This window comes from Ambystoma mexicanum, chromosome 6q, assembly GCF_040938575.1.
Source record: "Ambystoma mexicanum isolate Mex_15411 chromosome 6q, UKY_AmexF1_1, whole genome shotgun sequence".
Lineage (NCBI taxonomy): Eukaryota > Metazoa > Chordata > Amphibia > Caudata > Ambystomatidae > Ambystoma > Ambystoma mexicanum.
In genome coordinates, this window is record NC_090937.1 from 1,358,551,170 (window position 1) to 1,358,564,243 (window position 13,074).

At 46.4% G+C, this 13,074-nt stretch overlaps 1 protein-coding gene across 2 annotated transcripts in view; it reads right to left on the minus strand.

Moving 5' to 3' along the window:
* Positions 1-13,074, minus strand: part of CRMP1 (collapsin response mediator protein 1) — a 420,289-nt gene that overhangs the window by 90,032 nt on the left and 317,183 nt on the right. For both annotated transcript variants that reach the window (XM_069631976.1, XM_069631977.1), the window contains exons 9-10: positions 8,520-8,676; positions 4,063-4,204 (exon numbers count right to left, since the gene is read on the minus strand). In XM_069631976.1, the coding sequence (XP_069488077.1) occupies positions 4,063-4,204; positions 8,520-8,676 (299 nt within the window). The remainder of the gene's footprint in view (positions 1-4,062; positions 4,205-8,519; positions 8,677-13,074) is intronic.

Here is a 13,074-nt window from a genome sequence, read left to right on the forward strand (position 1 = left end):
AAACATAGTTCTCACATCTTTTGAAGGAATTTAGAACGGCCCATATGGGCTGGGTCTGGCAGTGTATATTCACAGGCAAATCCTTCAAATGGTCTCCAGCTGCTATTCGCTTTATGAAGAAACCTTAGACCCTGGAAAAGTATGCCTCTTGTAGAGAGCACTTTTAGATCTGCATTGATTTGTAAGGTAAATGTTTTTTTTTATAAAAATGCGGCTTAATAGTGTTTTAAGATTGCTTAAATGCAAAATTGGAATAAAAAAATATTTCTCCTTTGTATGAATATGTGTTAATAGGCTGTGATTTTAATGTGCACCAATATGAAATTCATACATTTTTGATTTGTTGATAAAATTGTGTACATATGTGAAAAGTAAAAACAAGGGGGGTTCTGGGGGTTTCTCTACAACCGGCCTATATCCCGGAACATGTGTCTGGGGATGCTGTTGGTACTCTTGTTCAGAAGAGAATTGCCATGCATTTCGGTGCTGGACTGCCCATGGGCAGGACAAAGACTGATATGTAGTGGAAATTTCTCTTCTGTGAAAGGATGGTGAGCTAAAGACTCTGGTTGAGACTCTAAACCGGGATATAGGCCGGTGGTAGAGAAACTCCTAGAACCCCCCTTGTTTGTGCATATTAAGTAACTTTTAGGGTTTTCACCCTAAGTTATGAGGGTAATCCAGACGTGGAACCCTTGCTCACTGTTCTTTGAGAGGCACAGCTCCACCTCACTGACGAGGCCCAACCAGGCTGAAACACGTGTCTGGGGATGCTGTTGGTACTCCTGTTCAGAAGAGAATTGCCATGCATTTTGGTGCTGCACTGCCATGGGCAGGACAAAGACTGATATGTAGTGGAAATTTCTCTTTTGTGAAAGGATGGTGAGCTAAAGACTGTGGTTGAGACTCTAACCCGGGATATAGCCCGGTAGTAGAGAAACTCCCAGAACCCACCTTGTTTTCGCATATTAAGTAATTTTGGGTTTTCACCAGTTACAAGGGTAATCCAGGCGTGGAACCCTTGCTCATTGTTCTTAGAGAAGCACATCTCTACCTCACTGACGAGGCCCAACCAGGCCGAAACACGTGTCTAGGGATGCTGTCGGTACTCTTGTTCAGAAGATAATTGCCTAGCATTTCGGTGCTGGACCGCCCATGGGCAGGACAAAGACTGGTATGTAGTGGAAATGTCTCTTCTGTGAAAGGATGGTGAGCTAAAGACTCTGGCTGAGACTCTAACCCGGGATATAGGCCGGTAGTAGAGAAACTCCCAGAACCCCCTTTGTTTTTCCATAAGTGAAAAGTTCCTTGAGAACTAAAACACATAAATAAAATAAATAAAAAGAATATGCCTACATAATGGCAGATTAGCATTCACTCTTTCATGGGGTTAATGCCGATTCCACATTTTCTATATTTATTAAAAAGGGTGTGCACGGGACTGTTGATAGTCTATAATTCCACCCAGAAAATAGTGGGGCATTTCTAGCATTTATGTATGCACACGCCTCTTGGTAGTACATACATTTGCTTTGGGTGTAATGGAAACATGGCTATTCATGTTCTCCACATTACTGGAGACATGCAATGTGACATGCTGAACAATCAAGCCGATATAGTCCACAGATTGGCCAATCTGTAGACAGCTCACCATAGTCCAGTGTTGCTATAGTAGCCAGTGAAGCCCAAGAGGTGTCTCACACCACAATTCTAATACCCATTACACAAAGTTCCAGAGAAATCAGAAGAGGTGCCCAATGGCAGGGATTCTCTGTTTGTGACAACCTTCACTACGTTCTGCAGGATGCAGTTGGCACTTTCCAGAGGCAATTGTTGTGCACATTATATAGCAACCAGCATGGACTCTGGGGAAGGCACACTGAGAGCCTTGATAAGGATTGTTATTTGAGATTTGGAGATTCCAAGGTCAGGGGTCAGAGCTAGAGGAGCAGAAAGGAGAGACGGATGCAGTCACCATTTTCTGGGGATGAAGGGTTCTCACATCATCCTGAGGCATAGGATCTAGCTTCCGAGTTGGGCGTCAGGTTAGTGATGTCCCAACAAAGAGTAGATATTGAAGAATAGCCAAAGAAAGGACAATGGACAGGGGTCAGCCACAGAAGATGGACCAGGAAGGAGAGTTTGGCAGTGATGTCACTGGAATGGAGTCAGCACAGCCTCCTTTAGCCTCCCAGGTGAGTGCCACATTTGCACGTCATTCATTCTGGGCACAGTGGCAGGTGAGCTGCGGTACAGCATATGTCCAACTAAGATGGTGGCTTTGACTTTCTGGATGTCCTGTCATGCGTGATGACACACCAACACCACTGTAACAGAGTTTTGGAACTTGCTGACAGCGTGTCACAACCAGGAACTTTGTTGCAAGACTACAGTGCTTTTTGCCTCTTTGTAGCTGTGTGTTCCTGCTGTGCTCCTTTTGTTTTCATTCTTGCCTCAGCTCCCTGCCCATTTTCTATATTCCTTCTGCTGCTTTCCTCGCCTTGCCTCCCTCCTTCTACTGGCTCGTTCCAGTGACCAGGTAGATTCCACAAGCCTGATCCTCCATTAAGTTCATCAGCTCTGGCTCCCTTCCTTGAATTGTTACAGCATACAACAGCTGGTTTGGAAATCCGCTCGCTGCTCTGCAGACCATCTACTTGAGGGTTTTACCTTGTGATTTTCTTTACCAATATTGAGAGACTTTTCTGTATTCACTCACCCCACCAGTTTTACAGAGTGCTGGGAGAGTGATCCACAGGAAGTCTGCTTGTTTGCACCAGAAATCTATAAACATTAAGGTTATTCCATTTCTTATGTGACACTAAGGGAAGATGGAACCAGAGCGCTTACCCAGTGTCCTGTAAGGAAGATTCTTGGGTTAGTTTGGCTCAGTGAGTCTTCAGGGTCCTGTCAGGGAAGGGGCACTCACTTCTGTGTCTGGCAATTCAGGAACAGTCAGGGGTTTCAGGAGGACAAACCCTTCAAGAAGGAGCTATGAAACAGGTGTCCGCAATGGTCAGGGGAAAGGAGTGCCACATACATTTCTTTCTGGTCTTCTTTAGAGAGGAAGGTCCTTGCTCTTGGCCTTATCAGATTGCCAAAGGGTGTTGGTGCAGAGATTTGTTCCCTCATCGAGCAGCAGTCCTTCCAGAGTGCAAGTTCAGAGTTCCAGCTGTAGGTCAGGTGAGTGGGGAAGGACGTCTGATTTTATCCCCATTCGGAACCAGTGAGTCAACAGGGCACCCATTCACAGATCACCACATATGGCTGCGTAGGAGAGGGCCGCGTTACGTTTGGGAAAGACCAGCTAAATGCTTGACTCAAGTTGCAGCCACGCCTCAAATATTAAGGCATGTGACACAGAAAACCAGATGCAAGCCTGTCTAAAGCTGGGCCCTGTGTATTCTGTGATAGGAACGGTGTGTGTTTGAATGCAGATAGACTGTATAGGGTTTATAGTGATAGCATCGAATGCAAAACCATCGAATGCAAAAGCATTGAAAAAAATGCATTGAAAAAATGCATTGAAAAAATGCATTTATTTTTAATGGGGGGTCCCCCTAACCCCCATGTTTTTACCCCTTAAAACCCATTATAATAAAATTAAAACCTTTACCTTTAAAAAATGCATTTTTAATGCTTTTGCATTCAATGCTTTGTATTCGATGGAATCACTGGATACCACTGTATAGCACAGCTGTTCTGTTGAACAGTAGGCTCCAGTAGTAACAATGGCAAACACATCCAAGCAGGCATGAGTAATACAGTTGCAGTATTGTCAATGCATTTCATCGAGCGAAATCTCGGTTTAGCAAACAGCTGTGCATTAGTAAAGGTACACTAGAAAGAAAAGGTAAGAGCTATACTTCAACACAACTGCAAATATATAATGTGAACACGTATTTAATTCTAATTGAGCAAAAATAAAATGGTATTTCCTGTAGGTGGCTTTAAGCTAATCCATTGGCATGAATTGCCTTCAGGCCCCTTTGCCTCTCTGGATTCACTGGTCATCATAATAAATGGGCAGTTATTGATTAGGTAGGGAACATGAATACTTACCACAGACTTGTCCCAAACGATGGTCATCCTTTCCTCAATTCCATTGACTCCCTCTGGAATCAGAGTGAAGTTATCCTTTCCGACGGCCTTCTGTGCTGTGCTGTATGAACAGTGTCCACTGCCTGTCACCTGCAGATCCCCACTAAGAAAAAATTAAATGCCTTCTTTTAATTCAAGCTTAATATTCACACTAGGTTTTACACAAATCCACATTTTGACCTAAGCATGCTGGTAACTTGCTTGGTACCACAAAAACATTGCAAACAATCTTGGCTAACCATATTGTACCCAAGCACCAATATGTTTAATGGATGGGGTGGAATTTATCACACATCACTTGGTGAGAAATGTCCACAGGTGGATAGGTGCTTAGCTCACTCAAATAGTGCAGGCCACACTATGAGATTCATGCAAATATGCCCACAAAGTATAACTTCCAGGGCACTGTGGGGTGTGGAACACCCCTCCCACGATTGCATTCCAGTCGTTTTTTCCTTAATCAGTCTGGTCTGCGTGTTTGGATCGGTTCTGCTGTCAGTCATGCAGCAGAGCATTTCAATGCGACATGCCACATGACTGAAGGCGAGCCTTCCCACGTTCATCAGAATGGCTTTTGGCCATGCTCTGGACTTCCCGAAACTTGCAGAGATGTTGATAGGGTCCCAGAAGTCACATATCTCCAATCACTGCGATGATGGGGAACTAACCAATCCCCCTCAAGATCAGAGTCTGTAAATAGATGGCCTTCAACCTGCAGAGCTCATTTTGGCTTTTAGATAAACTGGAGTATTGGGGAGGAAGAGGATTGTCGTAGGAAAATTGGGCACAACCTTGAATGCCGGGCAAAAAAAGCAGCCTGCTATGGCGTCCTTGACACTCGATGGAGGGCCTTACTTACTGCCCTCCGCCCCCAAATTCGAACTTTAAGCTTAAAAGCGAGGACATACTTATAATAGGGTGTTCATATAGATCTGATGTGTCTCAAAGTGTAAACCAGAGTACTGGAATATTTTGACATGAAATTATAATTGTTCTTTTATAATGCATTCAATACCAATGAGTGGTTTCTAAGCGCAGGATCGGGATTCGAACCTGTGTTGCACTGCGTTGTCTTGCTTCCAAGACCAATGAGTTTCCCTTGAGCTATCCTTCCTCCCCTGCAATAATGAAGTTACCGATGGTTCATGTAAACATGGAATACAAGTGGGATTGCAGAATTGATACTTGCATGCCCCCCACCCTCCTCCACTCCAATTCACAACCCTCTGGAAGCAAACCTTTTGACAGCAAAGACTGCATGCCGGTCCCTGATTCACAGAGGGGGCCCAAATGTAGAAGGAGGGCTTTGTCCACCAGCAGAGCCGCCTTGAATATTTGTGCATTGGGCGTCCCCCTAACATAACACCTAGATATGAATGACCGCCCTAGCCCCGAGGGTGTGGTGTGGGTATGGGATCAGTCTTCCAACAAAGTGGGTATGATATGATATTGCATTTATAACGTGCCTATACACTAGTGTTTGAAGGTGCGAGAAGGCAAAGGAGGGGGAACAGAGGGAAGACAGAGACAACGATCTTACTAGTCCAGGTGACATTGAGATTGCGCAAGTGCAGGGGAGGGGTGAACGGAAACGTTCAAAGGGTTTGGGGTGGGCGTAGTGCAGTACATAGGATCAACAGTAGTAAATAAAATAAATAAAACAATTGGTAAAAAGTGCGGCTAGCTAGTGGCAAGTGCAGGGGTAAGTGCAGACATCAAGTGTCAGGAGCTGGTGGGGACTGTAGGGATACAGAAACAGCCCCAAAGTGCAGGGGTTGCCTAGGAGACAGTGCATGTGTGCAGATGGTAGGGCAAGGGACATGGGCCCGATATCAGAGGGTAGACAGGAGACCAATGCAGTTTCAGCTAGGAGCTCAGCAGGGGAGAGCAGGAGAGAAAGCAGAAGCAAAGAGGAATGTCTTGAGGTGCTTCCGGAACCAGAGATGGTTCTCCTCACGTTTCAGGGAGGCAAGGAGGTCCCAGCTGAAGAAAGAGATCTACCACCAACTCATTGCTTGGAGAAGGGACTGACCCTGGGGGAGTTGGAGGCGGATGAGCAAAGAGCTCGAGAAGGAAGATATTTAGGAAGTGAGAGTTGAAGGTATTGATGCCCCAGGCCCCAGAAGGCCTTGTGGACAATGTAGAGGGTTTTGAACTTAATACTCGCAGCCACTGGAGGCCAGTGCAGAGATTTCAGTCCTGGAGAGACACGATCCCTGGGCTTGAGGCGAAGGACAAGTCTTGCAGTCCTGTTCTGGCTGAGTTGGAGAGGGCGGAGAGGCAGATTTAAAAACAGGCTGTTGCAGTAGTCCAGCCTAGAGAGAACCAGAGCTCTGGAGACAGTGAGCTTCTGGGGGAAGGAGAGGAAAGGAAGAATACCTCTAAGTGTGACTTATTAGAGATGTCAGAGATGTGAGGAGAGAATGAGAGTGTGGAGTTGAAGATGACCCCAAGGTTTTTAGCCTCACAGGTGGGAGAAGGAAGAAGGCCAAGAGAAGCCGGCCAGAGAGCGAGGGGAAAGGAGGGAGCAGGTGTGCCAATGAGGAGAATCTCAGTCTTACTGGCATTATGGCAGAGATCATTGGCGGCACACCACTCCTGGATAGTGGACAAACAGTCAGAGATGAGCGAAGGAGAAGAGGTGGCGGAAGGGAGCCTGAAAATGAGCTGAGTGTCATCTGCATACCACTGAAAGTTGGGGCAGAGAGCAGTAAAGTGGTGGGCAAGAAGTGGCAGGTATTGGTCGAACAGCCAGGGAGAGAGGTTAGACCACTGGGGAACACCACAGGTAGAGATAGAGGAGAGGAAGGACCCAAGTTGGACCTGGGAGGGTCGATCAGAGAGGAAGGAGGTCAGCCAGGCCAGGGCCTGATCAGTGACACCCAATTTATCAAAGAGACGGTTGTGCAGATGGCATGGTTGACCGTGTCAAAGGCAGAAGAGAGATCAAGTAGGATGAGGACATAGGGGGTATTGGAGTCAAAGTTAGAGAGGGAAGGAGGGGTGGCCACAGAAGGGCCAGAGGAAGAGTGGGGAGTAGAGAGTGGAGGAGGAGAGTAAAAGAGAGACAACAGGATGTCCTGAGTTTTAGAGAGGAAATGAGAAGCCAGGGCCGTGCAGAGGGTATGGGAGGGGTCAGGAGAGGTAGGAGAGGTAGAGATTGCAGCTGGATCAGCTAGCTCCTTGCAGATCTTAAAGAGTTTGGCCGAGTTTTTGGATGCCGCACAGACGCGGGCTTGGATGAGGGCTCTCTTCTTGGTGCGGACAGAGAGACGGTTTTGCTTTTGGAGCAGGTGGCAGGTGAGTTTGTCAGAGGATGTACAGGAAGCACACCATTTCCTCTCAGCCACCCTGCATTTGTGTTTAAGGGTGATGAGGTCCGAGTCGTACCAGGAGTTTCATTTGGCTTTGGGCTTCAAACGGATCCTCATGACAGGGGCAAGAACATCAAGAGTATCAGATATAGCAGAATGGAGCATAGAAAGGGCTGTGTCATGGTGTGATTCAGCCAAAGGGGGAGGGAGGTTTGAGAAAGTGGCGGCGAAAGCCTCAACTGGCACACGCTCCATGGGTCGGATAACCGAGAATGCAGGTGGCAGTGCTGTAGTTGGCTTGGCCTGAGGTGTGGAGAGAATGAGCTGGAAGGAAAGGAGAAAGTGATCACTCCAGGAGAGAGGAGTGGTGAGAGGGATTGAAATGGGAAGGTCTGTAGAGATCAGAACATTCAGAGTGTGCCCTGCAGAGTGAGTCATGCCAGAGGGGAGGATAGTGAGTGAGACAGAATTACAGAGGTCACAAAAGAGCCCAGAGGAGGGACACAAAGCTTCCAGTTGGATGTTATGTCTCCAAGAAGGAGGAGTTGAGTGGTCGAGACCAGGAGGGAAGAGGAGAGGTCTGCCCACTCCGAGAGAAAGGAGGAGATCTGACCAGGTGGCTGACAGATGGTAGCCACAGTAAGGGAATGGCTAGGAGAGAGAGAGAGAGCCTACAGATGAGGCATTCGAAAGAGGAGTACAGCTACGTAGGAATTTCAGAGGCAGTAATCCAATCAGGGAAGATCAGGGCTACACCCCCACCAGAACACCAGAACGATTGGACCTGGGCGCAGAGAGGATCTTGTAGCCGTCAGGGAGAAGAGTGTCAAAGCTCATGACAGAGATGGCCATGTACCATATCTCAGTTAGACGGAGGACATCGAGGTCAACTTCTTCAAGGAGGACACACATTCCTTAATGGTGAGCATTAAGAGACACCTTACCTGAAATCCACCTTTATATTCCACTGTTGTAGGGATACCAATAGGCCCCTGTTAATCATTCTGCCATAATCTCTTATGCCCATACATAATGATTCAAGTTATGGTGTATGAAGAGTTGTCATTCTTTGAGTAGACAATGGAGAAGAGTGATGTGTCCTACCATGCCAAGAGAGAGTTCAGGTGATCTGGTGTGGTGGGGTCAGGACTCAGAGGTGGTGAGGTCACAAATGCGGCTGCCTTGGCCCAGTTTTTACTCCAATAGTGTGTTCCATCTGTTCCAAGACTTGCAGTTATTGGTTCTCCGAACACCAGTGCGCCTAGATTCAAGAACACACAGATGGTCAGTTTTCTTCAAGATTGAATATGCAACATTTACCACTCTCATTAGAAATGGGCTATACATCTTGCTAGATGATGCAAGCATTCTAACCATGGGCCTCATTACGACCCAGGCGGTAAGTTACCGCCTGGGTCGTACCTTTACCACCATGGCGTAAACTATGTTTACGCCATGGTGGTTGGCGGACTTACCGCCCCATTCCGAGGTCGGCGGGGCGGTAAGTCCCCAATCCCCATTTACCCTTCCCCATTTCCATTTTTGCCCCATAGGGCATAATGGGAGTGGGGAAGGCGTTAATTACGCCACCGTACATTACGGTGGCGTAATTAACAACATGGTCCCTTAGCGCCATGGATTTTAACACCTGCTAAAAGCAGGTGTTAAATCCGCCATGGCGCTAAGGGACCTCGGAATCAGGCGGTAAGGGTCGGCGCTGTTTACGCTGCCGTAAACCCCTTACCGCCTGAGTCGTAATGAGGCCCCATGTCTTTAAATGTAGATGCTTTAAAATCTGTAGGGAGATGTAGTGCCCTCTTTAAGTGCAAAGAAACTGTTGTCACTACTGGGGATATTTCGAAAGTAGCAAACTTCTGAAAAGTACATCAAAATTTGACTTTAAAATGAAATCTCAAAAGGAAGATGCAGAAAAGTGCGATGAGAATGACGATTAATGAGTAAGCAGAAGCCCACCTGGATCTTCCCATTGGCTACATCAACTTCTACCCATAACGCAGACCTGTCACTGGAACGGCCTAAACCACAAACTCCAGATTCTTGTTAACCCTGCCCTGACAGGTGCCCCATCCTTATCTTTGAATCAAATGGTACTTCAAATAGAGATGGCCCACATATCTGATCAAAGGGAACACAAAGATTTGAACAAAGACTGCCACCAACATGGCAAAAAATGACTGAAGATGTAGGACAACTAACTCAAGATGGAGGGAGAGGAAAATGAATACCAACCTGACCACAAAATCGATTTGAATTTAAACGATGGGGCACAGCACACTGCTGCTGATCTGCCTCCTGCTACTCCAGTAGCCACCAGACAGACCCAAGCCTCCCCTCGTCCATGATGTGCTTATACATCTTCCAAAGCAAAGGATGTTTCGGATGAACTTTGTGACTTTGGCTGTGTGTTGCATTCTGTAAGTATGCAGTGTATGTGTGCCTGATAATCGGAAAGCCTTCAAAATCAATTATGCATTTATCACAAAGGTAATCATTAGGACTGCTCAATAGGTTTTTCTGTAGATTCAACCATGCGTGAAATAGATCCCCTCTTTCCTGGAATACTTGCAAAACTAGCATTGTATTCAGCGTTTCAAGGGGAAGCAAGTGAGTCATTGTCAAGGGTTACCTGATATCAGACTTAGTTGAGAGTATGTGCTTCCTGAGTTGAATTTGCCCCGTTCCATTCCAAAGTTACATCACTGAAAAGTTCTCTAGCTTCTGGGAGAGTCCTTTATCTTAAATGCTAAAACATCAGCAGTGGACAAGTCATAGGATTTTATTTTGGCTCCTCAACTAAACATTAAGCTTTATGTAGAGAAAATGGCACAGGTTGACGAATTTCAATTCCATCTGTTGAGGGAAATAAAAACCCTTCCTGCCACCAGATAAATCTCAGTTGATTGTGCAGGCGATGGTAAATGCACATATTGATGGGGGAACGCACGCTTAATGGGGATTCCAAAGTCTGTGCGACTCCCATTACAATATTTCATGGAGCAGCAAGTCTGATAATGGCGAAGAAACAATGTGACCACGTCTCTCCTGTCCTGGGGGGTCTCTAAATTGGTTATTGCTCGAGAATCTTTCTAAATTAGCTTGTATAATCTACAAAGCTATTCAATACTGAAACCCACATACCTGATAGGAAACTATTGCTGTCTGATGGTGCATGCTCTGTGCACAGCGAGACCTGAGATTCCTAAGGCAAAGAGGGAAACATCCCCAAACAAGTTTTTTTCATATTATGCTGCTATATTCTAGAAATCACTTCTATTAGTCTTATGCCCCACTCCATCGCTGCTCTTTGTTGAGAAAAAAATGAAAACCTTTCTGTGAGGAATTCAAAGATCCACACGGCGAGTGTGCACTAGCCTGTTTTTTCTTAGTTTTTGATAATGAAAATGAATGATGGGAGATCAACACCCGAAAATGTGTGTGGTCATTCTACACACATTTTCTCTGCTCACTGCATGATACGCGTAGTCACGTGTACTCCGGGAGGGCACAGCCTGCAGGCACTGACTTCCCCTGTCATGTTCAGCTGGAATGCAACAGCCACGGGTACATCAAAGCATCTCCAGAAGGGGGAAGGCAGACCTTCCTCCAGCCATGGGCAGCTGCATTAAAATATCAAAGGCTCCATGGATCTGCTTTCCTATTTTTTAGTCCGGCTGGTGGCAGTGCATACTAATGAGAGGTAATTGAGGCTAGCCTGGAAAGGGCTAGGTTGCCTGAGAGACAACCCCTGCAGAGCAGACCCCTTTGAGAGGGGAGAAGTATGTTATTTGAGGGAGACAGGAAGTCTGCTCTTGTCACAAACTTCAAGGGAGACCTGCGCTTTAATCAAGAGTCACAGAGGGCTCAGTTAACCAGAGAGACACTTTGATTTACAACAGACAGGAAGATGGGTGGGACTTAGGTATATGTTGTCACCCCTTACATTTCCTGTTGCAGATCACCCTGGTCCTGACCTCATGCATAACAGAAGGTTGTTAGTGGGTACCCCAGAATAGGTTCATTAAGGTAGGCTTAGCCTGCACCAATTGCTAGGACTCATTTGGCTTTATAAGAGGGGTGAACCCCTCACTAAGCAGATTATCCAACGACTTTGAAAGGAGTCAGAGGGACTCATTTGGACCTGGGCTGAAGGTACAGTCTACCTTACATCTTCCGCCAGTGAAGAAAGGGCAGGAATTCCATGAGGGAAGCAAGATCCCTCCCCAAAACATCTCCCAGGGAACAGCGAGAGATACCAGACTCAGAAGACCCCTCCAGCAGCTCCAGAGCCAGTACCCAGCCAGCACACAACATGCCCTGCTAGGTTCTGCCAGCAAGCTTCCTAAGTGGGAGTGCCGGAGAGTATCTGAACTAAGGACAAGGCCATTGCCTGCAAACACTCTTCTAAACTAAGGACCGTCTGCCTTGAAAGGACGACACAAGCCCTGCGAAGAAGCTAAGAGGAGTGCCTCTAAAAGCATCAACCAGCGTCCATCTTTTAAGGACGTTTTCGAGACAGTTGAGTCCTCGAACTGCAACCGCCTGCACCGCTGACGGTTGTCATGCCACAGTTGTCCGAGCCGTCCGAGACACCTCAACCAGTGCCCCAGATCCACCAACCATTACAGAGACAATGATTCTTGGACCCGAGACACCGTGTAGGCAGCATGTAGCTGTCCACCCAGCCTCGCCTGCCGAACTGCCTGCCGCCTGATACCCGAAGCTGTCTCCCACCTCAAACCCTGTCTCAAGAGCTGCAAAGCACCCTAGAACCGCCTCAATGCTGTCGGGCATCAAGAACCTCTTAAGCAGCAGGCACATTGTGGTTCTGCCCCCCTGGTCCTTCTCGGAATGTGCCTAGATACAGTTACAACCCTTTGCTTCTTGGTCCTGTAACCAAATAACCTTGAAAAGTAAGCCTAATTACTTTACCAGCTACCCTCCTGTCAGTATCCAGAGTGCATCCCTATCCTTCATGAAACTGTGTGTCATCTGTGTTTCTTTAGAGTGTGGGTTGTATTTTGTAGTGTGCTAGAACTGCCTATTGCAGTAATAATAAAGTAGATATTTTTATTACAACCTTGACTGGACAGTACCGTTTATCATTGGGTAATAATTGTATTTTCGCTGTGTTGCAACTAACCAATGATCCACAACCTTGCGGAGATAAGCCTGCCGTTCTGTCCACGTTACCAAAATTGGAAAAGGAGGTTTATAATTGACTTGTGTTCCAATCTGTTTGGATCCCTTCTGGTGTACTAGAGGTGTGGGACTGATTGATGATTTAGAAACCGACATTCATCCCTGGACCACTGGTGCCCCAGAAGGTGATTTGTCATACTTTGTTTTCTGTGCTAGAAAATTAAATGTATGTAGTGTTACTTGTCTTCCCACCACCATACTCGTTTTCCTTTAATAACCATGGATGTGGAGAATTATATATGAAGCTGTGCTTTTGGGGTTGTCTGGCCTATGATCCCATAAATGTATGCTCATACTTCAAGGGGTAGGTTCGTGCCTTGATAAGAAATAAATATATAATACATAAAGTAGGTGATCAAGGACACAGCAGAAGGCTGGTGAAAAGCTCTTCACAATGTCTACAAACCCGAAGTCACTGGGGTGCCCCAATAAAATGTGT